The 25676-nt window shown below is 48.3% G+C and overlaps 1 protein-coding gene across 6 annotated transcripts in view; it reads left to right on the top strand.

Moving 5' to 3' along the window:
* The window catches only part of WDFY4 (WDFY family member 4), a 276628-nt gene that overhangs the window by 244984 nt on the left and 5968 nt on the right, over positions 1–25676 (top strand). For 3 of the 6 annotated variants that reach the window (XM_059169641.1, XM_059169639.1, XM_059169640.1), the window contains exons 52-59: positions 5654–5807; positions 7748–7839; positions 12757–12969; positions 15511–15658; positions 16727–16911; positions 17804–17962; positions 22237–22416; positions 24172–24354. In XM_059169641.1, the coding sequence (XP_059025624.1) occupies positions 5654–5807; positions 7748–7839; positions 12757–12969; positions 15511–15658; positions 16727–16911; positions 17804–17962; positions 22237–22416; positions 24172–24354 (1314 nt within the window). Of the gene's footprint in view, positions 1–2396; positions 5550–5653; positions 5808–7747; positions 7840–12756; positions 12970–15510; positions 15659–16726; positions 16912–17803; positions 17963–22236; positions 22417–24171; positions 24355–25676 lie in introns of those variants that run through there. The other 3 variants (XM_059169642.1, XM_059169645.1, XM_059169644.1) reach the window with 3 other exon arrangements.

The raw sequence follows: 25676 nt of genomic DNA, 5'->3' as shown, positions 1-25676 counted from the left end.
TGCCTTCACTTTTGCATCTTGCCCACTTTGGGCTGCTCTCGGAATGACTGTGTTTGATCTTCTGCCTCGAACCGGGTATTATAGCGATAGACTCTCACAGTCCAGAAGGTATGGCAGAGAGGCAGAGGTACTGCAGAGAGGCAGTGCGAGCCAAGCAGGTGACACCACAAGTCGCGGGGGATGAGATGGGAGCTGGTCATATGCTGTCACCCCACTCTGTGGAGACCTGAGACCGCTGTCTTCCAGAGCCGGGGGCTCAGCTCCTAGGACGCGGTCCCTCTCTGGCATCTGTCCGGCCTGGAGCTGGTGCCTGAGAGCAGCCAGGAGGCTGCACCACTGCCGGGGCCAGAGCCCGCCCCCCCGCCCCATTACCACCCCAGCGGGAGCACCAGTGGCCATGAGGCCCACAAGGAGACTGGCCTGGGCAGGGCAGAGCGAGGCAGCAGCGCCCCAGCGAGGGCACAGTGGCCGTGCTGCTGCAGCTGCTGTTACATTTAATCAGAAGCTGAAATAAAGTGCTGTGTTAATTAAGTCGCAACCCGTGTGATGGCAGCTGTTACCAGCAGTAGGGAAGGGTTTTCCGAACCACCTGAGGCGCGATGCCTGGTTTTCGCGTAAGACAGATGCTCACTGCAGAGAGAACAGAGAGCCGCCCAGGCAGTCCACGTGGAGGCTCCGTGGGTGACAGGCCATGGGTCCGGGGGGAAGCTGTGTCCAAAACAAAGGCACAGTTATCATTATGCTGACTCAACGAGGAGCATTCGGAAAGGCTCATGTAATAGAGACAGGAGGACCTGAGTCAAAGTCCTGGCTCTAGAACTTTCTCATGAGTAGTATTGAATCACTGAGCTTCCATTCCTCCTTTATTTTTTTTTTTCCATTCCCCCTGCCTCGGTAGGTGGTAAAGATGGGGTGAGTTACAGCAGGGGAGCCCTTTGGCTGGTTTCTAAATGCTCCATATTTGTCCACTGTCCTCCCTGTAAGAGGAGTAAAGGGCCACATCCTCCAGGAAGGAAAGCTAATGGCTACGCTGGGGGAGGCCCACCCGGCATCGAGAGCAAGACTGACGAGGCAGCCCAGCTGGTACACGGGCTTCCCAAATTCTCGTCGGGCCGACAGCCCAGCTGGCTGAGTGGGATGTCAGAGCCTGGCATTCTGAAGAAGCCCGCAGAAGGCCAAGCCCGGCTCTTTCCTCAGCTGCACACGTTGGCCCTGGGTGGCCCTGGGTGGCCCTGGGTTGACTCTTGGGTGGTGATGGGGTCTCAAAATTGACCAGCTGATGCGCTTACTCTTTTGTTCCTTGTCCCAGACCCCGCCCCTGCTCACTTCCCCCCAGATCCCACCTTCTGCTTCCAGGAACTTTTATTCATTTATTTTCTTAGGTATGTATGTATTTTTTTTATTTAATTTTATTTTTTCAGTGTTCCAAGATTCATTGTTTATGCACCACACCCAGTGCTTCCAGGAACTTTTAAATTCTTTTTCTTTTTCTTCTTCAGAGCCCTTGGTTACCTTCCCCCATGTATCTGAGGTCGGGGCCCCAGCCCAGGATTGCTTCTCCATTCCCACACTGCAAAGAGGGACAGGGGCATCGGGGCAGAGTCCTCGGGGCATCTTTTACTGTCCGCCTGGCACTGCAGGAGGTGCCTCACACATGTGTGCACAAATGCACACTCACACTCACATGCTAACCCATGTTTGTACACCCACAACCGTCACCCCAGAGTAGAGTGTGGGAAACATTAAGACTTAAACTCCCTGGTGGGAAACATTAAGACTTTAAGAAACTCCCTGGTGTTCACACTGCAGGAGGGCAGAAACCCCCGTGCTGGTCCACCCAGTTGCCCAGCTGGGGCACCCTCTCCTCTCGCTGACACACCCTCTTTCACGGACAGAGGACAGCAGCTTAGAGGACCCATGCACACAGTTGTCCTGGGAGTGGATTGGTTACATGGGATACTTGTAAATTACCGGAAAAACCATTTCCAGGAGAATACATTGTCAGCCTGCTCATAAAACCAGTCCCATACTTGAATGTAGTGGTGGGTTGACTCAGGTCAGTCCCACCGGAAAGGAAGGCTAGACTTTCTAGCACGTAGTGTGCAAATCTCTGTGTTTAAAGGTCCTTGAGCACATGTAGTTGCTGTACTCCTTGCGGGTCTTGATCAAGAATTGAATGGGTTTTTTTCAGCATAGTTTCCCTGCCCACACTCGAGAGGAGTTTAAGAATGTCTGTCCCTCTTGAAATGCTTACCCAGGGGCACAGGGGCACACAAGAGCTGTGCCTTTACTACAGAACACTCCTTTCAAGACCATTTCCAGTTTTGTTTTGTTTTTTAAGACTTATAGTTGGTCTTTTTGTTTTTGGTTTTTGGTTTTTTTTTTTTATTTGTCAGAGAGAGAGCGAGCGAGAAGGAGCACGGCAGGCAGAGTGGCAGGCAGAGTCAAAGGGAGAAGGAGGCTTCCTGCAGAGCAAGGAGCCGGATGTGGGACTCGATCCCAGGACGCTGGGAACATGACCTGAGCCGAAGGCAGCTGCTTAACCAACTGAGCCACCCAGGTGTCCCCCATTTCCAGTTTTAATAGACGTATCACAATCACAAACTTTTTTCTAATCTGAACTCCTGTCATGTCCAGCAGAAGTCCTAATTGGCCATTTCTCTCCCCATTATTTTGATTTTAATTTTGATTCATCTCTTTGCAAAATTTTGTACCCCTTGGAAGTATTTTAATTGAGGACGAATACCTAGGGTTATATTGTTTGTGAGCCCTTAAATATTCAGAATATCTTTCTGGCTTCTTCATGAAGGAGTGATATCATTTAGAAGTAAAATCCAGCTCCTCTACCTTTTGCCTTCGAAACCTCCAGCCTTAGCTGCCTTGTCTTCTAGCTCTTTAGCGTCACATGGAAAAAGTTTTCTGCCAATGAGAGGTTGTTCCTTTGTTGATAATCATCATCATCATCATCTTACTATTGTTTTTATCAGCATGTCGGGTACACATAGGATTCATTGCTCTTGGTACTCAAGGATGCGCCAATATGCAGAATGGATTTAGGAGCAAAATCTTGGCTCCGTAATTCTCTCCGATCATTTGGTTTCCACTCAGTCTGTATACTTAATTTTTTTGTTGTTTTATTTTATTTTGTTTTGGACTTTCCTCATGGCAGGGCTCTGCAGACCTTCACTGTGCCTCCCTGCCTCGCTCCTTCTCTCCCTTCCTTTTCTCTGTCTTCTCTTCCTTTTCTCCTTCCTTCCTTTCCTGAGAATCAAGTCATGGCTGAGACTCCCTGCTGGCGGCCCCTGGATTCCATGTCCATGCACAGACTTACAGTACAAGCAATAGAACAGCTCCACTTTTTCTTCTAGGGAATTTGGCTTTTCTTTTGTATTGCAGAGGTGAGAAAACCCATTAATTTTGAAACAAATGTATGCAAATACATTTATTAATATAGAAAATAGGAAAATCAGTTATTGCTTCCTTTATAAATAATACAGGCTTAAGTTTTAAAGATATTACTTTTGCTAAAATGCATTAGACAGCTGTGAAAAAAATAACATTCTTCTTTGTGGTAATATCTTTAACCAGATTTGTAGCACTAACAATATTTCCTATGTATATATTATTTTTATTTAATACAGGTAATCTTTTTATTACCAAATCATATTGTTTCTCAGGAGATTACCATCAGTACTCATAAAAGCTGCAAAAGGAATCCAGGAGGACGAGAAGGCATCAATCTCCTGCAGATGTAAGGCTCGGGCTGCAGATTAAATATGCAAAGCTCTTAATATGTTTCAATGAGCCACTTGTTAGGTGCATATTTATTTAAAAACACTCTCCCCCTATTTTGTTTCCATTTCCATTTGAATCTGATGGTGGGCAGCATCCCCTAATTTCAACACAAGAGCAAAGTGACCTTGGAGAAAAGCCACATTCTTAAGCTGCCCAGGTAGTGTGTTCTGTTGCAACTCTGCTGCAACTGGCTTTCTCAGTGTCCCTGTCCATGTCTGTGTGCAGAGAACGACCCATGGGCCTCCCTGGATCCTTAGGTCTGACTCGGAAAACCGACCAGCCCACCAAGATGTCCAGATGGGGTCCGTCTCAGGCGAGTGGCAGAGTCTGCCTTTGCAGAAAGAGCTGAGACTCCTCGCCCCACAGGTTAGGAGATCACATTTGCCCCAGGCCCAGGGACTCCCCCCAGTAAGCTGGCACAAGGGCAAAAGAAGGCATGTCCATTGGAGGAGCATCCATGGGATTGACCTAGTTCTGCCACTGGTTGCTTTGATAGCCTTGGGAAATCCAGGACACGTTGAGGACCTTCAGTTTTCTGGTGTGCAGAATGGAAGTGGACTTCCTTCCTGACACCCTTGCTGTGAGGATCAGGAGCCAACATCTCTGTATAAAGTGCCTAACATGTGGAAGACTTGCCAAGGGGTGGCTGTGGCCCTTCTTTACTCATCATCTACTCCTGCAGCTGCCCCAAAGCTTCCTTAGGTAAATGCTGACGAGACCTCAGTCCCTGAGAAGTGAAGGGAGCTGGCGGGTGCAGAGGAGAGCTCTACGCATTTGTTCTCAGGCCACAAGAACCCTGTACAAGTTGGCAAAAGGAGGACAAGTTCTGATTGAATGAAGGCCCAGCCTTAATGGGGACAAGAGAAGTATCCAATCCCGGGCAGGTGTTTGGGGATGTCCCCAAACTTAAGTAGACCCAGAGCCCCACTTCAGAACCTCTTTCTAGAAGTCCATCTGCCCCCAGCATCGTCATTCCTCCAACCAGACCTTTTTTCCTCTGCCCAGCCCTCAAGGCCACCTTATAAATAAGGGTAGCATCAACTAAAGAGATTTGATGACCCAGATGAGAGGAGCAGAGCACTCAAAGAAAGAATTTTTTTTAAGTCTTACCTGGTGCAATCCTAGTTGCCAGGCTTGGGATGCATCAGGCCACCTGTGGAAATGGGAGATGGAACTGGGGCAGTCCTTGAAGAGTGTGTAGACATCTTATCTTCATGGACCAGCTTCCTGTCTCCAGGAGGCTGGTATCCCTCCAGATCTTCATCCTCAGACCTGTTCTCTCTTATAAGACTGCTCTATTAGGTGTCAGCAGGGCCCTGACCTAGCCTGCTTCCTTCTGCTTCTGTTCTTGGCCTTGCTTCTGCTCAGAACACTCTGCCTTCTTCTATGTCACCAGACTTGCAAACTCACCAGGGGTCCACTTCTCTAGAAAACTTGCCCTGATCCCACATGACATGGCTGACCCGCTCTCTGTCCTGTAGTGGGTCCTTTGTGTCCTGTCTGTGCGTGATTCAGAGTGGGCCCTTAGCACATGTGGGGAATGGACAGATAAATGACTCTGCTTTTCCTGTCTCTGATCTGAGCCCGGATTTCTGAAATGGAGAATGAACAGTGCATCACGTGTCCTTTGAGGAAGCCTCAGGGAAAGGGTCCAGAGAATGGTCGAGTGAGCGGAGCCACGAGAAAACCATGGCACGCACACGTGGAGCGGTGAACGAACCTGTGTGGGAGTGAATGGAAAGAAAGCTCTGACGGTGAAGCCGTGCCTCAGTGGCCGTGGGCGAGGAGAGGCCCACCCGGGCGGTGCCTGCGTGTCTTTCTCACTACAGGTGATCACATGGGCTCCCTTTCCTCACAGGGTGGAAGCTTTGATGTGGCAGACAGAATGTTCCACAGTGTGAAGAACGCGTGGGAGTCGGCCTCTAGGGAGAACATGAGTGACGTCAGGGAGCTGACCCCGGAGTTCTTCTACCTGCCCGAGTTCCTCGTCAACGGCAACGCCGTGGAGTTTGGTGCGTGGAGGCTGTGGTGCGGCCGGGGTGGGCTGGGCAGGGGAGGGATTGCTCCCCAAAGCTCAGGCAGTGACCAATTTCATCACTAACTTTGCTGGTCACCTAAATGAAGAGACCCTTCACCAAACCAGTGTGGTCATTGTGAGGTCTCCCCTCGATGGTGGCCTTCAGTGGTGAGGTAGAAGCCAAGGAAGGACTTGAAGGCCCCAGCTGCCAGGATGTCTCTGAGGCACAGTCCCACCCATCCTGTGAGGGTCCCCAGGCCTCAGTCTGCCGTGAGAAGCCCTGCGTACAACCAGGTCTACGCTGGCCCGCCGCGTGACCTGGGCAAACCCCCGCCCCTCTGTGGCCTCGTTTTTCTCCGTGGCCCACAAACAGGTTAAGCTGGGCTCTGAGTTGGACCCAGAGAAGCTGGGTCTTCCAGGAGAGATTGCTTACCGGATAGGGTCTAAGGGGAGTGGTATGGGGACGCTGGTGGCTCCTTCTCTTTCCTGTACTTCCGGCTCCACCCCAGGAGGAACTAGGCCATCTCCCCGGTTTAGAGGAGGAACAACAATTTCAGGACACCCCTGTGAGCAGGTCCCCTGGTGGCTGTGTGTGTACCTTGGTAGCCTCCGCTGTAAATGTCAGGGTGACTTGTGGAAGGGGCCATGTGGTCAGAGCCTGAGGCAGGGTGTGGGCCACTGCACCCCCAGAGGAAGGGAGATGGGATCCCTCACCTGATGGGGGGCACTCGTGAACTGTAACTAGCATACACCTGCACCCCAGAGCTCCCCTTCCTCGGGACCCTCCTTCCTCCAAACAGCCCACAGGGGCACCTTTTTTGGCACTGGGGATTTAGTTGGGGCTCCTGGAATCGACTGTCCTGAAGGTGTTTACATTCTGTACAGGCATGGAGGAAGGGGAGAGAACATATAAACATATTTATATAAGTGAAATTGTATCTGATGCTGAGAATTGTTATGAGGACAGAAGGTAGGAAAATGGTTCAAGAGTGATTCAGAGGACACTGTGTTAGTCTGATCTCCAGGAGGCATTGCCTGAGGTGGTAACAGGGGAGCTGAGGCTGGCTGGTAAAAGAGCCACATGAGGCACAAACCTGTGGGCCAGAGAGAAGCAGGGAAGGTTTTATTTAGTTGTACCTTGAAGGCTCTGGAGGGTTTAAGCAAGACCACAACCAGTTTTTATCGGGCAACCATCATATGCCTGGAGTTTTTCTAAGCACATTGTGCGTATTTTTCTTTTCATCCTTCTACCAGCCCCCTCCCCCAGGGGGTGGCTAACAGGTAGGAAAAGTGAGTCCCAAAGAGATTAAGCAATATGCCCAAGGCTGTGCAGCTAATGGGTAGGAGAGAGACTTGGGCTTGGATCCAGACTCGTTCTATTGTCTGGGGAAGCTGCCTCTAAAAACCTTGCTGTCCTCACTTTAAAAATGGAGAGAAAATACATAAATTATAGAGTTAAATGAAGATTCAGTAAGATGTTGTGTGCCAAGCACCTAGCATAGAGCCCTGGCATAGTTAGGTGCTCAAAATACAAGAGCTTTTACTGTTACTGTGATTATCTCCTTATTGCTCTAGCCCCGAATAGAAAGCACCCGGATAAAAAGGCACAGAAGGTAGGGAGGAAGACAAACAATGACCACACCACTGCCATTTTATAGGCAGTTTGTGAATCAAACACAAACCTGCCTGGGAAGCAAGGAGGGCCTTGTGGAGGGTAGAAGGCTTAGAGACCAAGTAAGAATATTCCAGGCAGATGAGTGGGGGATGCACCAGACAGAAGCAGCAGCAAGTAGTGAGGCCTGTGCAGGACACAGCTCTTAGCCTGATCTGCCTGGAATCAGAAGTCCTAGACAGGACAGTGTGTATCCCCCCTGGTTCCTAGCCCAGTTTGGGCTCCCATTCATGCAAAGCCCTGCTGTTTCTCACCCTACTCAGGCTGCATGCAGGACGGGACAGCACTGGGAGACGTGCAGCTCCCTCCCTGGGCTGATGGGGACCCTCGGAAATTCATCAGCCTGCACAGACAGGTGAGTTGAGCAGGGTCACACCAGAGGCCCTGGCATCCTGAATGAAGACTGCAGTATCTTCACTCTCCGTGGAGGCTTTCTGTGTGAGCACAGGGCTAGTGATATATGTTTCTGAGGCTCTTATGTTTACAGAGCCCAGAAAAGGTGCTGGGCTCCATTCTCCAGGTTAACAGGAAAATGTTTGTGTTGTGGACTCTTCCAAGAGTTCCATTAGATTCTGTCCTTGCGCCAGTTTGTTGTGGGAATCACTGGGAGAAATTAATTCAGTTTCTTTTTGGATCACCTGGGTCAAGTCAGTGTCTTTAGCTGGCCCTATAGTCAGGGCCATGATGGGGCCGTACTGCTCTAAATAGCTCATAGAAAGGCTGTAGACCCTGAGGGGCTCCTTTTAGCCAAAGGATTTGCCAGGACTGGGGAATACTTGGCTTCTCAGCCAGAGAGGTTGATGTGGTAGAAACCATTTTGGGACACATATCCTGGATCAAATACATGCATTAGCATAAACCACAAAAATATATGTGATAATATCATTACTCATCAGAGAAACATAAATTAAAATCATGGGAGATGACATTACATACTCACAAGAGTGGCTAAAATTTTAAATATGACAAAACCAAGAGTAAGCAAGAATACAGAGCAATCAGAGTTCATTACACATTGTTGGTAAGAAAATAAAATGGAAAAGGCACTTAGGAAAAAACTTAGTAGTTTCTTACAAAGTTAAAGAAGAATTTACCTTATCACCCAGCAATCCCCCTTGCATATATTGACTGAAGAGAAATAAAGATATGTCCATGGAAAAGCATGCACAAAAATATGCACCGGTTTTATTCAGACCAATCAAAAACTGAAAACAACCCAAATGTCCAGCACCTGGTAATGGATAAACAAATGATTCATTCACGCAATGGAATACTATGGAAGAGTATTACTAAGAAAGAGATTACTGATAAATACTAAGAAAGAGATTACTGATACATGGAGCAACATGAATTAATGAAAAAGCATCATCCTAAGCAAAAGAAGCCAAAACTCAAAGCTACATACTATAGGATTCTATTTATATGACATTCTGGAAAAGGTAAAATTATGGGGACAGAGAGTCGATCAGTAGTTACTAAGGTCTGGAGTAGGGAATGATGGAAAAGGAGTACAAGAGAATTTTTTTTTTAAGATTTTATTTATTTATTTGACAGACAGAGATCACAAGTAGGCAGAGAGGCAGGCAGAGAGAGAGAGAGGGGGGGGGGGAATCAGGCTTCCTGCGGAGCAGAGAGCCCGATGCGGGGCTCGATCCCAGGACCCTGAGATCATGACCCGAGCCGAAGGCAGCAGCCCAAACCACTGAGCAACCCAGGCGCCCCAAAGAGAATATTTTGAGTTGATTTAAATGTCCTATGTCTCAGTTGTGGTGGTGATTACATGACTACATTCCTTTGTCAGAACACATTGAACTGTATATTTTAAAAGGGTGAATTTTATTATGTGTAAATTATATCTAAAAAGAAAAAAAAATCTGGGGTGGGCCTGGCTAGTAAAAGCAAAGTTGGACTCTTCCCTCTGTCCTTCTTCCTTGCCAAGGAGAAAAGTCTTCCCTGGTTTATCCTTGCCTCTGGAAGTGTAGTAATGGTAGGTATCTCTCCCACAACCCACTGGTCTTGAATAGCTGGACCAGAGGTGAACTTAACCTTCAGGTGACAGCAGCCCTCTACCAGGTTGTTCTCAGAAAAAGTTGTTGACCTGGGCTGAGTGAGCAGATTCACTCTACAGGACTGACTGCAGATGCCGGTGGTCTAGTGGGGAGGCAGCTTGATTATATAACCACACAAATAACAGAAAAATTATAACTGCACAAAGTGCTACAAAGGAGAGAAATTCAATGCCATCAGATATAGGTTAGAGGTGAGACCCATGGGACCTGGGTGATGACAACAGCGGGGAGACATCTTCTGGTAGAGTAAAGATTAGGTTGGAGTGGATTAAGGTGTTAATGATCAACATCAGTGAAAATATCAGAGTAGGAATCTCTGAAAATCCTCTACTCCATAAAAGCAATAAGAATAATGGCAAAGATTATCATTAAAAAAAAAAAAAAAACTCTCCAGAACTCTGGAAATTAACCAGAGGCTTAGAAAAATCAGGGAAAATAAAAAATCAAAATTCCTTTCTCAAAGGAAAAATGACTGAATCTTTGTAAGAACAGCAAGCTTTGCGTTGTTTTAATTTATACTCTTCTCATTTCTCCTCATCTCTGTAGTAGTTTGAAAACCAACAGCCCACAATAACAGTCAAAACCAAGAGCCTAACAGTCATTGGAGGGTGAAGAATGGGTTTGGAGCTCCTTCAAAACCCCATACCCAGAGAACTGTCATTAGTTGACCTGTTAATGTTTCCCTGAATGTCCCCACCAACAAGTCTTTTCTTCAGTGACATTTGTGAAAAAATAAACCAGAAACAACTGTTTGACACTGTGGCTGCCAGAGGCAGTGGATATAATTGGGCAAACAACAGACTAACCAAAAAGCTTAAATAGAAAAATTAGAGAATGAAATATTTATTAGGAGGCCTTGAAAAAAACTTCAAAATATCTCTGGAATCTAGAAGGACACACACAACTGTAGGGATACTTTCATGCGCAAGGCTGTGTTCATGCTCCTAAGGTCCTAAGCTTCACTTCAGGCTGACATTGAGGCTCTGTGCAAGCAAGATATGGAGTAAAAGCAGAGTTTTTATCAGGTGGTTGCTGCCTAGCTGAACATTGAAGCTTTGTGCTAACACACACACAAAGCCCCTCCCTGGTGAAAGACTGGAATGCTAATTGGTTCTAGGCATTTAAAGAAATCTTCATCCAATCATAAGATGATCATTAAGCTAACAGAGCAGAAATTTTAGTGGCCACATACAACAACAACAAAAATACAGACCTTATAGAACTAGTTCAGAAAAGTCCTAAATAAACCAACTAGCAAACAACAATAACAAACAGTAAAGCAACAACAAACCCTGGAGAGAGGTAAAGATCTGATTTCCAGAGCTGATACATCATATTATCTAAAATGCCCAGTTTTCTATAAAAAGTATGAGACATGTAAAGAAAAAGAAAGTATGGCTCATAATGGAGGATAAAAGCAGTCAGTAGGAATACCTCTGAGGAAGCCTAACCTTTGGACTTACTAGACAAAGACTTTAAATCAGCTATTGTGAATATGTACAAAGCATTAAATAAAACCGTGTTTAAAGATTGAAAGGAGAGTGTAACAATGAGAAAAGATATATAAAGAGATAGAAATTATGCAAAGGAACCAAACAGAAATTGTGGAGCTGAGAATTACAGTAACTGAGATGAAAAATTCACTAAAAGAGATCAATAGCAGGCAGAAGAAAGAATCAACAAACTTGGAAGATAGGTCAACTGAGATTATCCAATCTGGGAAACAGGAAGAAATGAGTGAAGAAAAGTGAGAAGAATATATGCACCTGTAGAACACCATCAAACATACCAACATACACAAATTCAAAGTACCAGAAAGAGAGGAGAAAAAGGTACAGAAAGAATATTTAAAGAAATAACGTTCAAAATATCCCAATTTTGATGCCAAATATTAATTTATACATTGAAGACACTCCATAAATTCCAAGTAGAATAAACTCAAAAAGATCTATATTTAGACACATCATAAATTGTCAGAAAGGAAAGTCAAAGGAAGAATCTTGAAAGCAACAAAAAAAACTCATCACTTAAAATGTATCTTCAATAAGACTAACAGTTAATATTTCATTAAAAATAGAGGTGGGACACCTGGGTGGCTCAGTTGGATGGGCATCTGTGTTTGGCTCAGGTCATGATTCCAGAGTCCTGGGATTGAGCTCTGCAACAGGATCCTTGCTCAGTGGAGAGTATGCTTATCCATCTGCCTCTGCCCCTACACACCTCCTTATGCTCTCCAGCTCATGCTCTCTCTCTCTAATAAAGAAATATATTCTTTAAAAAAAAACAGAGAAGTAAGAAGGCAGTGGTATGAAATATTCAAAGTGCTGAAAGACTATCAACCAAGAATTTTATAGCCAGCAAAGCTATTCTTTGATAATGAAGAAATTAAGACACTCTGAGACATATAAAACTAAAAGAACTTATAATTAGCAGACCTGTCCTATAAGAAACACTAAAGGGAGTTCTTCATGCTAAAATAAGACAGTAACTCAAGAAATAAAGGAGGTGAATGATAATAAGGAAACAGACATGGTAAGGATGGGAAGAGACAATGCCCATCAAACCCCAAGCCAGTGCCTGGGACCTAGAAAGTGCACAGTGTAATCATTGTAGCTAACATTAATTACATGGAGTTCACTGTGTACCAGGCATGGACACAAACCTAACCTCACATAATTCCACAAAGAAGGTACAATTACTGTCCCCATTTCATAGATGAAGATGAAGGAACTGAGGAACAGAGGTGTTAAGGAATGATCATGGCAGTGCTGGTGCCCAGCTAGCTCCACAGCATATTCTCTTAACTGCTACACTTAATCTCAACCTCCTGATATTTCTGGTCAGAATCAGCTCTCACTTTTTCTTATATCGATCTCAATAGGACTCCAGGACTTTATTTTCAGTCTTCCATTTAGATATCACTACAAGACATAGATATTTTGAACCTCATGATTATAGCATGGCATGAATGAGCTAGGGTGATGGCAGCAGTCAGATCCATTTTCCCACTAGCTGGAGGCAAGAATGGGATGGTCATTGGGTTACCCGCATGTCCACCCACTTAGTGCTCATCAAGCTCAGTGAGATGTCACACCTTTCCTGTGCAGAGGAATGAGACATGTGCCCCCCTCCTGATCTGTGCAGAGGGCTCACGAGTCCAAGAGAGGCCTTCATTTTTCATGCTCTTTTGGTTTTGGTTCCAGGCTCTGGAAAGTGATTTTGTCAGTGCCAACCTCCACCACTGGATCGACCTCATCTTTGGGTACAAGCAGCAGGGGTCAGCTGCAGTGGAGTCTGTCAATACCTTCCACCCCTACTTCTATGGTGACAAAGTGGACCTCAGCAGCATCAGTGACCCCTTGATCAGGAGCACCGTCCTGGGGTTTGTCAGCAACTTTGGACAGGTGCCCAAACAGGTACAGCATCTATGTTCTGGGTCTTGCTTTCTCAAGAGTGTGAGCATTGTGAGCTTGGGAGTGACTAAAGACATTTTCTCCTGGAGAGGACCAAGAGAGGACTGGGGAGGGGAAATGGTCTTCCTACACCTCTCAACATCAAGGATTACTCCTCTGTTACCATCTGATGTTGGTGAAGATGATGATGTAGTTAATGATAATGGTGACGACTAGTTTCCCCTGTGGGATATGTGATGGACACTATAGTAAATCCATAGGATTTAATTGTCTATATGGGTGTCTATGCTGCACAGTTGCTGTGCAGAGCCAAGGAATGGAGACATCAAGTGCTTGAAAGTGACTGGAATATGATGGGCCCTCCGCAGATGTTAGTTACTAGTATGATTCCCTCATTGAATCCCCTCCTAAGCTCTGGGAATAAAGATTATTCTTTTACAGATCAGGAAGCTGAGGCTCAGGGAGGTTGAATACATAACTTGCCCACAATTATACTTCAGCAGGTGCCAGAGGTAGAGCTCTACCCCCACCTGGCTGTTCCCACAGCCTCTGCCATGTCACCAGCAGTGGGAGAGTATCTAAGTTCTTCCTCCAGGGCACCTGGTGAAGTTGCTGGGGTCCCATATTGGCCTTTTGCTCCACTGGCTCCATCCCACATCAGGATAATCATGTAGTGCTATGAGGCTGTGCGTTCATGGGCATGTCCTAGTGAATAGTGGGCAAGAGGAGTGCTTAGTTAGCTGATCCCAGCCTGGTTGGCCCTCAAACTTCAGTTCAGCATGGAAAAGTACTATTCCTAAGGATATCCATTTGGGCTACTAGCATGGCCCCATGGGGTGGGGTCTCAGCCTGGGTGCTCAGGAGCCATGCTGGGAAATGAGTGCATAAGCCCAGCCAATTCCAGGGCCATCTTGGACAAAGGCCTATCCCATGTGTAACCATGAGGCTTGCAAAAGCTCATCTTATAGTGCAAAATTAGTAACATCTTTTCTGCCTGGTCTTGCATACCACGCTGCAGGTTTGCTCTGCTCCCTGGGGAGGGCAATGTGAGAAGTGCCTAAAGGTGACTTGGAGAATGAACAGTGCATCTAAAATGTGGGTTTGGCTAAGGAACACTTCATAGGAAGGAGGGAATTTCAGGAAAGAAGCTTGGGTAGCCTAATGGTTTCATTTTTTTTTTTTTTTAAGAAATGAAATAATCCAGATAAAGCAATTAAATCAAAATAGTAGTTGCCCCCAACCAATTGTTTCCTGTGTTGTGTCATTGTCCTTGTCCAAAAGCAAAAGATATTTTCACATCCATATGCTCAGAGAGTGCACACAATTTTAGATTCTGATTTCATTTAGTGATGTAGCCTATGAGCTTTTACAAAGATATTTCTAAGTAATTATCAGAATTAGACTTCTTGTAGTGGTCCCAGCTAGAGGCAGGATTAAAATACTTCAAGGACCGTGCACTTGCCATCAATGGGTTCTGCGTGCTGAGGCTGTGACGGGCCGCTGGCCTGTGGTGCTTTAGTCATTTTGCTTGCCAGGAGGGACGGTCTTTATTTAATGCTCAGTTAAAAGTCCCCATTCTGATTTCAGTTTGCATTGATCACTCACCCAGCTTTACTAGGTAGACCAGCATCTGATCGAGGCCTATCACTGAGCCTAGGCTGCTGTGAGAAGCCCCCTCCACACCGCCAGCTGCTTGCTGAGCCTTGCCTCTGCCCCTGTGCCCAGCTGGGGTCAGCTCCCACCCCTCCATTGTGGTACCCAGTGGATGTTTCCATCGAGGAGCAGAAGCGTGGGCCTGATGACTGGAAAACACGGCCTCATTGGGGAGGGGAAGGTGGCGAGGTGGCCTCGGTTGCCCTCTGTGGCAGCAGCAAGATTCTGCCAGCAGCATGGCCTTGCACTTCACGTGTTGCCTGGTTATGCAAAAAGTTTGGCCTTAGGGATATTTTGACAGCAGAGATCTAAGAAAAATGAAATTTACAAAGGCCACTAATGGGGGTTGCCTGTGCTCTTTGGAATGTTTGAATGGATGCCATTAAAGAGTTCTGTGTTGCTGCCCAGACAGATGCTCCTGCAGAGAGTTTGTAAGGGAAAGAAGAAGAAGAAAAAAATTATATATATTTCATATATATATATAAATATATATATATGAAATAGCTCAAGCAAATGAAGAGAGACATGTGATCTCGAGAGGAAAGGGGGTCATTCTGACCCCATGATAGGAGAGGCCACTCTGCCAGGGACCAGGGCTCCTCAGGGAGGTCCTCCTGCTCCCAGGCAGGGTGGGGAAGATGACAGTTGGCAGCCAGGAGGGCTCTTTCTGCCAGTCCAGCGCTAGGAGCTGCAGGAAGTGGCTGCCCCTCTCTGAGCCCCAGGCCCCTCATCTGCGACCTCCGAAGGCTGATCCAGAGAGTTCTGTTCATGCTCATCTCAGTTAGGAGCAAGCCCAGCTCAGGCAGCACTCAGAGCAGAGCGACTGCCACCGCCTCTGGCCATCTGTCCCTAATGACTTGTGTGGTCTGCGTCTGTCCCCTGTCTCTCCAGCTCTTTACAAAACCCCACCCAGCCAGGACCGCTGCGGGCAAGCCTTCACCTGGAAAGGATGCCGCCCTGCCTGGGAGCCTGCCCAGCCACCCGCAGCCCTTCTTCTACAACCTGCAGGCACTGAAGCCCTCCCAGGTCACGGTCAAAGGTGACTACCTAGTCTTGCTTTGTTTGGCGCCCTGCCCCAGAGTTGTCCCTTTGGAGGTTCATGGAGCACAGACCCTTCAGGATCTTGGGGTCTGACTTGACATGGCTGTGTCTCTAGTCACAAAAGGGACCTGGGGAGGTCTGCTCCAGAAATGTCCAGAACCATCTCTGTTAGATCCCGACAGACTTACCTGTGTGTCTGAGACACACATTCCTCCTTCATGTATCTCTTTCACGCACAGGCGCACACATGCGTGTGCACGCACGCACGCGCACGCGCGCACACACACACACCTCTTTCTCCCTCTCTCTTTCCTGCACACACCCCTCCTCACCTCCAAAGCCAAGCAAGGAATTCCCAGATTCCCCAAGGGGAGGGTTGCAGCCTCTGCTTCTTGGTGGTACTCGTATTCATGGTTGCTCCCAAGCCCCCGTGTGGGCCTGCGGCCTTTAGGCAGGTTCATCTGTCCTGAGCAGATAGCCTAGTGGGAGTTCCAGCCCACTGCTTCCTAGAGACACGGTGTGTGTGAGGTCCAATGTCTGCACCACCTGCGGGCTGCTTGGCTTTGGGGAACTCGCACTACATGGGGCAACATTCTGAACTTGTATAAGGACTATAAGGTCGGGTTTGTTGGGGTTTTGTGATGTGTCTTTTTTTTTCCCTTCAAATCCAAGAATAGGGTCTTTGGCACACCCCGCCCCACTAGATAAGGTGTCTGGGAGGGGCAGGAAAGCCAGAGCCCCCAAGGCTCCTGTGGCTTTGTGTCATCACCCAGACAGCCTCAGCCACTGCTCCCCTGGCATCAACCCTTAGAGACACTGAAGACCTGCATGGCCACATGTGAGCTTCATGTATGTGTGAAAGCAGGGGACGAGCTGAGGCCCAGGTTAGGACCAGAGTCTAACACGAGTGAGGCCCTCGGAGTGACGTGCTCTGGCCAGCCAGCGGCGTCTGCCCAGGCTGGTGCTTTGCCAAGTCTGTGTCACCTGCCACAGCTCCTCTCTGGGCCCAGTGATAGTGGGTCTTGTCCTTTGGTGTGTAAGCTCCACCATACTAACTGGGGGGTAGATATGTACCTTTTCTCTCTAGGCTCCGAATCCCCCAAAGGAGCCATTGGCCACATCGTCCCCACGGAGAAGAGCATCCTGGCCGTGGAGAGGAACAAGGTGCTGCTGCCTCCTCTCGGGAACAGGACATTCAGCTGGGGCTTTGACGACTTCAGCTGCTGCCTGGGGAACTACGGCTCTGACAAGGTGGGCGGGCGTGGGGTACGGGCGCGGGCTCAGGGTCTCAGCCTCCATCTGCTGGGGCAGAGGCGGTTAGGAGACGGGCCGGCCCAAAGCAGGCACAGCTGCCCACACCCCACCACTTCCATGTGGCTGTGCCTCCTGCCTGGGAGGGAAGAGTGTTGTACAGCTGGGCTCAGGGCCCTCGGGGCCACGCCTCCAGCCTGGGTTCCAAGGAGTGGAGCTCACAGGTTCTCAGTGCACACTGTCACCTCAGAGCAGTCTCTGTCACCACCTCGTCACTCAGCTGCATGGAGGCCGTTCAGACTCTCACTCAGCCTGGGTGGGAAGTCAGGGTTCCTCTGGCCCCAGTCGTGGCTCCAAGTCAAAGGACAGTCACTGGGCATTCAGCTGGTGCCAGAAGCCAACCATCTGGCTAGTCTTCCTCCACGCTTACACCGGCCCATCCAGCGAGCTCACTTCTTGCTGTGGCCCTGGCAGCCTCCCAGGCTCCTTGCCTCCCCGCTCTCCCCTCCCACCGTAATTCCCACCCACTGATCACATGCATGAACTCCCTGCCCTCCAAGCCCTCTCTCCCCACCCCCAGACTTCCCTACCACTTCATGAGGCAGCCAGAAACCAGTTCCAGATGTCAGTCCCTCCTGAAAGCTGTCCCTGACCACCTCAGGCTGTTGTTGGCCTCCCCACTCCCTAGAGTATGAGCTCCCTGGGGACAGGCTTGAATGGCCTGGATTTTGTCACCAGAGCCAGCCTCCCAAACAAATGAAGTGCCCCCCCAGTTCCCGTGGCACACAGGGCAGCAGTATCCAGACCTGCCTTTGTCCCTCTGTCACCCTGTCCAGGCTCCCAGCCTTGTGCTGGCCGGGGCACCAGTGCTCATCCCACTTGTATCTTCTAGATCCTAATGACGTTCGAGAACCTGGCTGCCTGGGGTCGCTGTCTGTGTACCGTGTGCCCAGCCCCCACCACGATCATCACCTCTGGGACCAGTGCCGTGGTGTGTGTGTGGGAGCTCAGTATAGCCAAAGGCCGCCCAAGAAGCCTGCACCTCAGGAAGGTATGGTGCCTCAGGCGGGGATGGTGCCGGGGTGCCAGTGGTGAGTGCATGGTCTGGTGTGGGCCAACAACCTGAGCACCGAGAGCCCCGCCTCACTCAGGAGCAGAAAACACAGTGAGGCCCTGGGGGGGTGTCACACAGCTCTGTGCCACGAGAGAGCCACGGTTTCATGCCCGTGGGGGACTTGACAAGCCCGCAGGTCAGGTACCCCCATGGAGACCCACGCCTCTGGGAGAGATGCCACTTGCATGTGCCACAGAGCCAGGGAAACCAGATTCCTTGTGCTAGAGAATGTTTTTGACCATATGCCAGGGACATGCTTATGCCCACAGCCTCGTTTTGCCTTCACAATAGCCCTGTAAAGTAGGTACTGTTATCATCCAGACTTCACTGCTGGGGGTGGGGAGGAAGCAGGTGCAAGGAAGTTAAGGGACTCGTCCTAGAGGCAGGAATGGAGAGGCTGTTTCAGAACAGAAATGGTTGTGCAGGAAGAGAGCAGAAGCAGGGGCGAGTGGACTCCTTCGGGTCCTGCTTCCGGAATGAGCGCTGCTCTACTAAGAAGCCGAGTATCCTTACTGTTTACTTAACGACGCCGTACGTTCATCTTACTCCTGTAAAGCACCCACAGTTATGCCCACTTTCTCAGGAGGACACTGAAGCTCAGAGAGAGCAAGTTTGCACTTTCATTTCGGTCGATCTAACTTGAAACCCACGCTTCCTGCTTGTGCACCCTTGAACTTGACTGAGAGTATAAGAGTATGACTCAACTCTAAAAGGCAACTTATGTTTCTATCTGTCTTGTAGTTAGCCATAGAGACCCTAGATAACAAGAAACCCAAAAGAATCAGACAAAACTCACCATGGGTCAGATTTCCTAAACTAAACGTTTCACAGGAACTGATCCTGGGTTCCTCTGGATGCTTTTGCAGCCCCACCCAACACATGGCTGGTGCATGGTGGGCTCTCAGTGAACGTGAAGAGAAGTCAGTGTTGAGGGGGCTGATGAACGCTGCAGGGGCAGTGGTACCTGCTGGAGGGGTTGGGGGGGGCAGCAATGTGGGCCAAGTGCAGGCTGCCTTCACCAGACTCTCCAAGGTGGTCCTCCAAAGCCAACCTCGGAGCACCCTGCTTTTTCATGTTTTCATAGCATTTTGGGTTTCCCAGCTCTTTCCATGAATTGCAGTCAGGGGGCTGGGTTCTAATTCCAGACCTAAATAAAGAGCCTGTGCATTCCTCTGTGGAGCATTCCCCTGGCCAAGGCACCACTGTGGGGACAGCCAGAGATCCAGCCTGAGGGCAGAACTGTCCATGGCAAGTCAGGGAAGGGGGCTCCCCTTGCTGCTCTGAGGTCCCTTTTAGAAATGAAGATGAACTGTAAAAGCCCCGGTATCGACAGCCTAAAAATGTCATTCATCATCCTCTCCTAGTTATAAATCAATAGGGAAAGGGATAGAGAATCCCACCCGCTCTTATCTCCTAGGTGAGCTAGAACACTTTCTCATTTACCTGTAGGGGCTGACATGGCCTTGGGGAACCCCCCAAGACCCCCAGCTGCTCAGTGAAGGGATCTGTCCCTGACTTGTTGACAAAACCATCATTAAATAGTTTCATAAACTGTTTTTTAAGCGTTTTTTAAAGATTCTACAACACTAAAGACAAATTTCAAATTCACTTCAAAGTCGAGCAGTTCTCTCTAATCCCTCTAAAAGTTTTCATTGTTGCTCCTGCCCTCCCCAGATATACATATTTATACCATTCTGATCATTGTGCAGATATGTTTATTCCATCTTCGCCCAGCCTATCCAATTGGTTCTGCTTTTCCACAGTCTCTATAATTTACATTTCAATTTTCCATATTATTCCATTTCCATAAAATTACATCTCAGTTGTTTTGTTATGTCTAGCGCACCACAGTTTAATAAACCATTTCTTCTGAAACTAGACAATTACATTACTCCCACATTTTAACTATTTTAAAGAGTGCTGTGGAAAACAACTTATACAGATTGCTGTTTGCTTCTGATTAATTGTTTCCTTAAAATAAATTTCAAGAAGTAGAATTACCAAGCAGGGACATAGTGCTTTATCTCCAGTGGTCCCGTAGCTTTTCCGTGCCACCGATGACTCCGCGTGCCTGTTTTGCCACAGGTGTCCAGCATGAGCAATTATTTCTCAACGATTTTATTTTATTTATTTTGTGCTACTTTAGTTAGGTATGATAATATTGTGCAGTTATTTTAATTGGCCGCGGAGACAGGTACAGCTGTAGTCCCCTCCCCACTCCGCCTCTTTATTCTGGTTTCACTTCCTGTGGTTTCTGTTACCTGCCGGTCAGCTGTGACCTGGAAGCAGATGCTCCTCCTTCTGACTCATTGTTAGGAGGTTAGTAGTAGGGTAACACCGTGTCATGGTGCCTGTGTCATTCCCCTCATGTCATCTTATCAACTCACATCAGCACAGGAAGGGGGGAGTACAGGGTCTGATAAGATTTTTCAAGACAGAGAGGCCACATTTGCATAACTTTTATTACAGTATATTGTTATCACTATCCGATTTTATTATTAGTTATTGCTCTTCATCTGTTGCTGTGCCTAATCCATAAGTTAAATTTTTTCATAGGTATGTATGTATAGGAAAACAAAAACACAGCAGACATAGGGCTCAGCATCTGCTGAGGGGGACTACTGTTTTCTGAGGAAACAAAAGAGCCAGTAGGGAACACATTTAAATCTGCTGCCCTCTTCACTGATTTCCCTAGCCTTTCCCAACAGCGGTGGCTGAGTGCCTGAAGTGGGAGACAGTAAGCCTGATGTGGGTGGGCCATGTCTGCACGCAGGCTGGTCCCCCTCACTCTTGGGTGCCTTCCCTCAGAAAGCAGCAGACTTTGCTCCATTAATGGACAGCACGCACGTGGGCCCTTGGGCTCAGAGTTTCTCCTTCTGAATCCCCTGCCCTGACTCCAGAATCCCCCGGCTTACAAGCTTTGGAGTCACCATGTCCCCTGCGGTCAGAACTTAGTCATCAGAGCTCCGGGCAAAGCCTCTGCTTTTCTCTTCATTTAGACAGCTTCCAGTTTCCTAAGATGACCCAGTCCCTCTTCTGTGGGTCACAACCAGAACCTTGCCAGCACAAGCTGCTTAGTGCCACATTAGGACCTATTAGAAACAAACAGGGATCCTTGGCAGAACTTTTAATTGCAGTGTCCAGGCAAAGTGACAGCTTTGAATAATGAAGCTCAGCCTCATTGACCCAAATGAGCGAGCAGTCATCTGTCCTGAGGGTGGAGGTTTACCGCTAGGTAAGCCAGGGTAATCACCTTTCAGAATGCCACCTCTGCACTTCTCTGACTGATTCCAGAGGACGGCAGCACAGGAGCACGCAGGAGCTCTCAGATCAGGCTTACCTGGCAGCTTCTGGGACGGTTGTGATGGAAACCACACTGTTGCCAGCAGCAGTGGGCCTGGGGGCGTCGGGTCACCCCAGCTCCTCTGCCATGCATCCCCGGGAGCAAGGGCTCTGCCTTTATCTGGATACGCGAGCGTCTATAAGCCAGGCCAGAAGCAGCACAGGCCAACCTGAGGGCCAGGACCAAGTTGCCAAGTGGCCAGACGTGCTATGAACCCAGACCCATCACACATGAAAAGTGACATGTTTTTTCACTGTGACCTGACCTCCCTGCCTTCTTCCCATTTTAGCAGGCAGATGCACTTTGTTTCTGAGGCTCCCTTGGTGTGATGCCCAAACTTGAGCATGGAAGAACATTTCCTGGAAGACTTATGAGAACCCAAGTTTTGGGGCCCCAAACCCAGAGTTTCTGATTCAGTAGGTCTTAGATAGAGCCCAAGAATGTGTATTTCTAATATCTGGGTACATGCACCTGGTTGGAAGGCCACATTTTGCAAATCAGTGTCCTTTCATATGACTGACATATGTCCTTTCATATGACATGACAGATGCAAGACAAGTGCAGGTGAGCACACAGCAAGAGGGTGCTACTGGCCTGTGTTTCACTTATGACAAAAGGACTGCAGATCCTGGCTGGGCCTCAGCACCCAGAGATGAATGGGACTGAGCTGAGAGGCCAGCATGGACACACGCACATGCACACTCACACAGGCAGGAGTACACAAACCATAGACCTTGGAATCACAGAATCACCCTGAATCTCTGTTTCACCCTCTGGGACCCAACAGTGAAAGGGAGGGCTGGATATCTCCATAAGTAGCTGGATTGAAGGTCCCTCTCATACCTGTGGGTCTGCCTCTTGTCCCCAGGCCTTGTATGGACACACCCAGGCTGTCACATGCCTGGCAGCGTCGGTCACCTTCAGCCTCCTGGTCAGTGGCTCCCAAGACTGCACCTGCATCCTGTGGGACCTGGACCACCTCACCCACGTGGCTCGCCTGCCCACCCACCGAGAGGGCATCTCTGCTCTCGCCATCAGTGATGTCTCGGTACGGCCCTGTCTCCTCGATGTCCGGGAGCCTGCCTCACAGCGTGGTGTAGTGCCCCAAGGGAAAACCCGGGGACAAAGAGAGGCTGACCCCCCCCCCCAAGAATGTGGAGAGGCTCCCGGATGTGTGGAGTATTCTTTACTCAGGCAAAGTGGAGCCCTCAACATGTGCAGCATCTCAGGCTAGATTTTTTTTTTCTGTTTTTATTTTATTTCCCTCAGGGGGATGGGGGTTGTGGGTCGTGCGGGTGGTGGGAAGTGTCTGTTCTTGCACAGGCATGAAGTTGGCTTTGGTAAGAGATCTGTTCGGCTTGACTAATTCAGCTCAGTGACGGCAAACCAGTGTTAATTCAGCAGGTGCTTCTAGTCTCCGTAGCAAGAAGTGCTTCTGCTTTGTCCCTCCAAGCTGGCTGCCATAGATGAGCCTGTCAGGAACATGTGTGTGTGTGAGAGAGAGAAATATTTGCCTAAACCTCAGTGTGGAGTTTCTCACAGGCTGGTATCCCCATTTTAGGGCATGGGGTTCCCTAAGAATTCAAAGCCTCTGCATCTACTCACAGAAACACCCAGATCAGTACACGGACAGAATGAGCAAGGGGATAATAGAAGGAGGGGAGATGATCGAGAAGGCTCCTGGTACCAATTTTAGTCAAAAATGATCTCCATGTAGGCCTGATCCAGGATGAATGTTGCATGGGCAGATAGAGGATGGATGAATAGGTATGTGAGTGGATGCATGTTGGGTGAATTAGTGGGCAGATATGTAGATGGGCAGATAGAGCGTGGGTGTGTGAATGGATAGATGGGTGGATAATGAGTGAATGGATGAATTGGGGGATGTTTAAGGAAGGGAACCAAACCCTGATCTGAGAGAGCATAAAACCCATAAATAATGTCTTCTGTCCTTAGAGAAGACTTAACATCAGGACAACAACTTGTTGACTTCAACTTGTCCTGCTGGGCCCGGTGCTGGGTACTGGACAGAGATATATCAGATATGGTCATTGGCCTCAAGAAGACTCTATATCAAAGAATTCAGGAAAGGACATGATGGACCCCAGTCCAGGGAGCTATGGAGGGGCACTGAGTTCCCTACATCCCTTTGGTGGTTAGGGAAAGGCTCAAAGGCATGGCTCCAGCTGGTTTATGACGTTTTGGTAACAGTGACCACCACATCATTGGCTGTAACATAGACAAGGACTTAAGAAGAAAACTCTCAGCATAAACATTACAGGAGATTAAATGGGGACATTTTTCCTCAGAAATTCCCTTCACAGGGACACTGTCCAATTTTATGATCCATATACAATCATCCAAACCGCTTTCCTCACCCTCCACCAGTGATATGCTGATTTTCTTCATAGATACAGGGCTGGCCAGCCAGGTCCCATGTCCAGAGCCAGGGGCAGACTCCAAGCTAGGTCTTCTATGCTAGCCAGTATATGGTCAGTGAGAGGGCTCTGGGAGGAGCCCAGAGGGTGAGCCAGCCAGCTTGTGTCAATGAAAGCAGTATCCAAACATGTGATTGCAATAGGAAAATCACCAGGAATCTGCAGTGTGTGAAAACACAGCAGATCTAAGAGCCAAGATCTAAGATCTAAGATCTAACAGTGCTTTGGTGTGTGAAAACACAGCAGATCTAAGAGCCAAGATCTAAGATCTAACAGTGCTTTGATGTATAAACTCTGGCAGAGCAAGGGGCAGCTGGGCAGGCAGTGACCCCAGCATGGAGTAAAGCCAACTCTCACGGTTGCAGGGCACCATTGTCTCCTGTGCGGGAGCCCACTTGTCTCTATGGAATGTCAATGGACACCCCCTGGCCAGCATCACCACTGCCTGGGGCCCTGAAGGAGCCATAACCTGCTGCTGCGTGCTGGAGGGGCCAGCATGGGACACAAACCATGTCATCATCACTGGGAGTCAAGACGGCATGGTTCGGGTAGGTGTGTCTTGGGCAGAATGAAAGCATGGTACAAGAAAGTGTTTTTCTCTGTTTCGCTCACTTCCTCCAAGAGTCTAAATGTATAGGCTGCATTTGAAACCACAAGCCATGCCAGACCAGGTCTCCATAGCAAGTGAGGACAAGGGCAAGGCCCACTCCTAGCAAAAAGTAAATAAATAAATTCATATATATAGAATTTTATATACACATATACTTATGTAATGAAACACGTAATGTCACAAGATGTGAGAGCTGAATGGTCAAATGCACAAGAACATAGCCTAGTGCTGAAAAGAAATATTTGGGCCATCCATTCACACACTTGGCTATCCATCCACCCACTAATTCTGTTCTTCACCCACTAGTCCATCCAGCTGTTTATGTCTATACTTTCCATCTACCCATCCATTCCTCCATCTACCTATCCATCTGTCCAATAATACAACTACCTACCTACCCAACTATTTATCTCTCTGCCATTTCTTCTTTCTTTCCTTCCTTCCTTCCTCCCTCCCCCGCCCCCATCCCTCCCTTCCTTCCTTTGTTCTTATGTCTCTATCCAATCATCTTTCCTTCTATATATACATCCGTTTACCCATGAATCCATCTATCCACCCACATGTCTGTTCATCTATCCGTGTATCCATCCGCTAATTCTGGCTCTGTGCCGAAATCTTCATACAAGCCATAGGGGACACACAAATCAATGGTAATAGGCCCTTACCTTCAAGACGCTCATATCCTAGAAGAGAAGACAAACAGAAAATACCTGTATGCAGCCCATGCTATGACCAGGATAATCAAAGAGTGTCATGGATCCTCTGAGGCACGCCATGGCGAGGGAGAGCTCCAAGAAACCAGGAAGAGAAGGAAACAAACACTGAGGTGTGAGGATTAGCACAGGAAGAACAAGGTAATTTTTCTGAGACTGACAGGAAAGATGAAGGAATAAGTAAATATAAGGAATAATTCAGAGGCTTCCTCAAGAAACTGTCAATTGAATTCCACAGTTTATGAAAGGAAATGTCAACTGAATGCTACAAGGTGTTCAGGAAAAGGCCCATTGAATTCTACAAATGGTTATGATATCTTCCTGTGTGCCAGCAAGAGACAAGACTGAGGAAGGCCCCTCAAGAAGCCCTGTCTGTGGGCTCTCAGGGGTACATGGTCTCTGCAGAGAGCAGGGTGTCTTGGGCTAGCCAGAACATGAAGAAGCCAGCGAGGTCTGGACTTGGTGGGGCGTGATCCATGCTGTGGGTCAGTCAGAGGAGCCCGGGCTGTCTGAGCAGCAGGTGCATTTCTTCCACAGGACCCCAAGT

Source organism: Mustela lutreola, chromosome 4 (genome assembly GCF_030435805.1).
Source record: "Mustela lutreola isolate mMusLut2 chromosome 4, mMusLut2.pri, whole genome shotgun sequence".
Classification (NCBI taxonomy): Eukaryota; Metazoa; Chordata; class Mammalia; order Carnivora; family Mustelidae; genus Mustela; species Mustela lutreola.
Note: the sequence above shows the minus strand (reverse complement) of the source record. Positions and strands in the feature narration are given on the sequence as shown.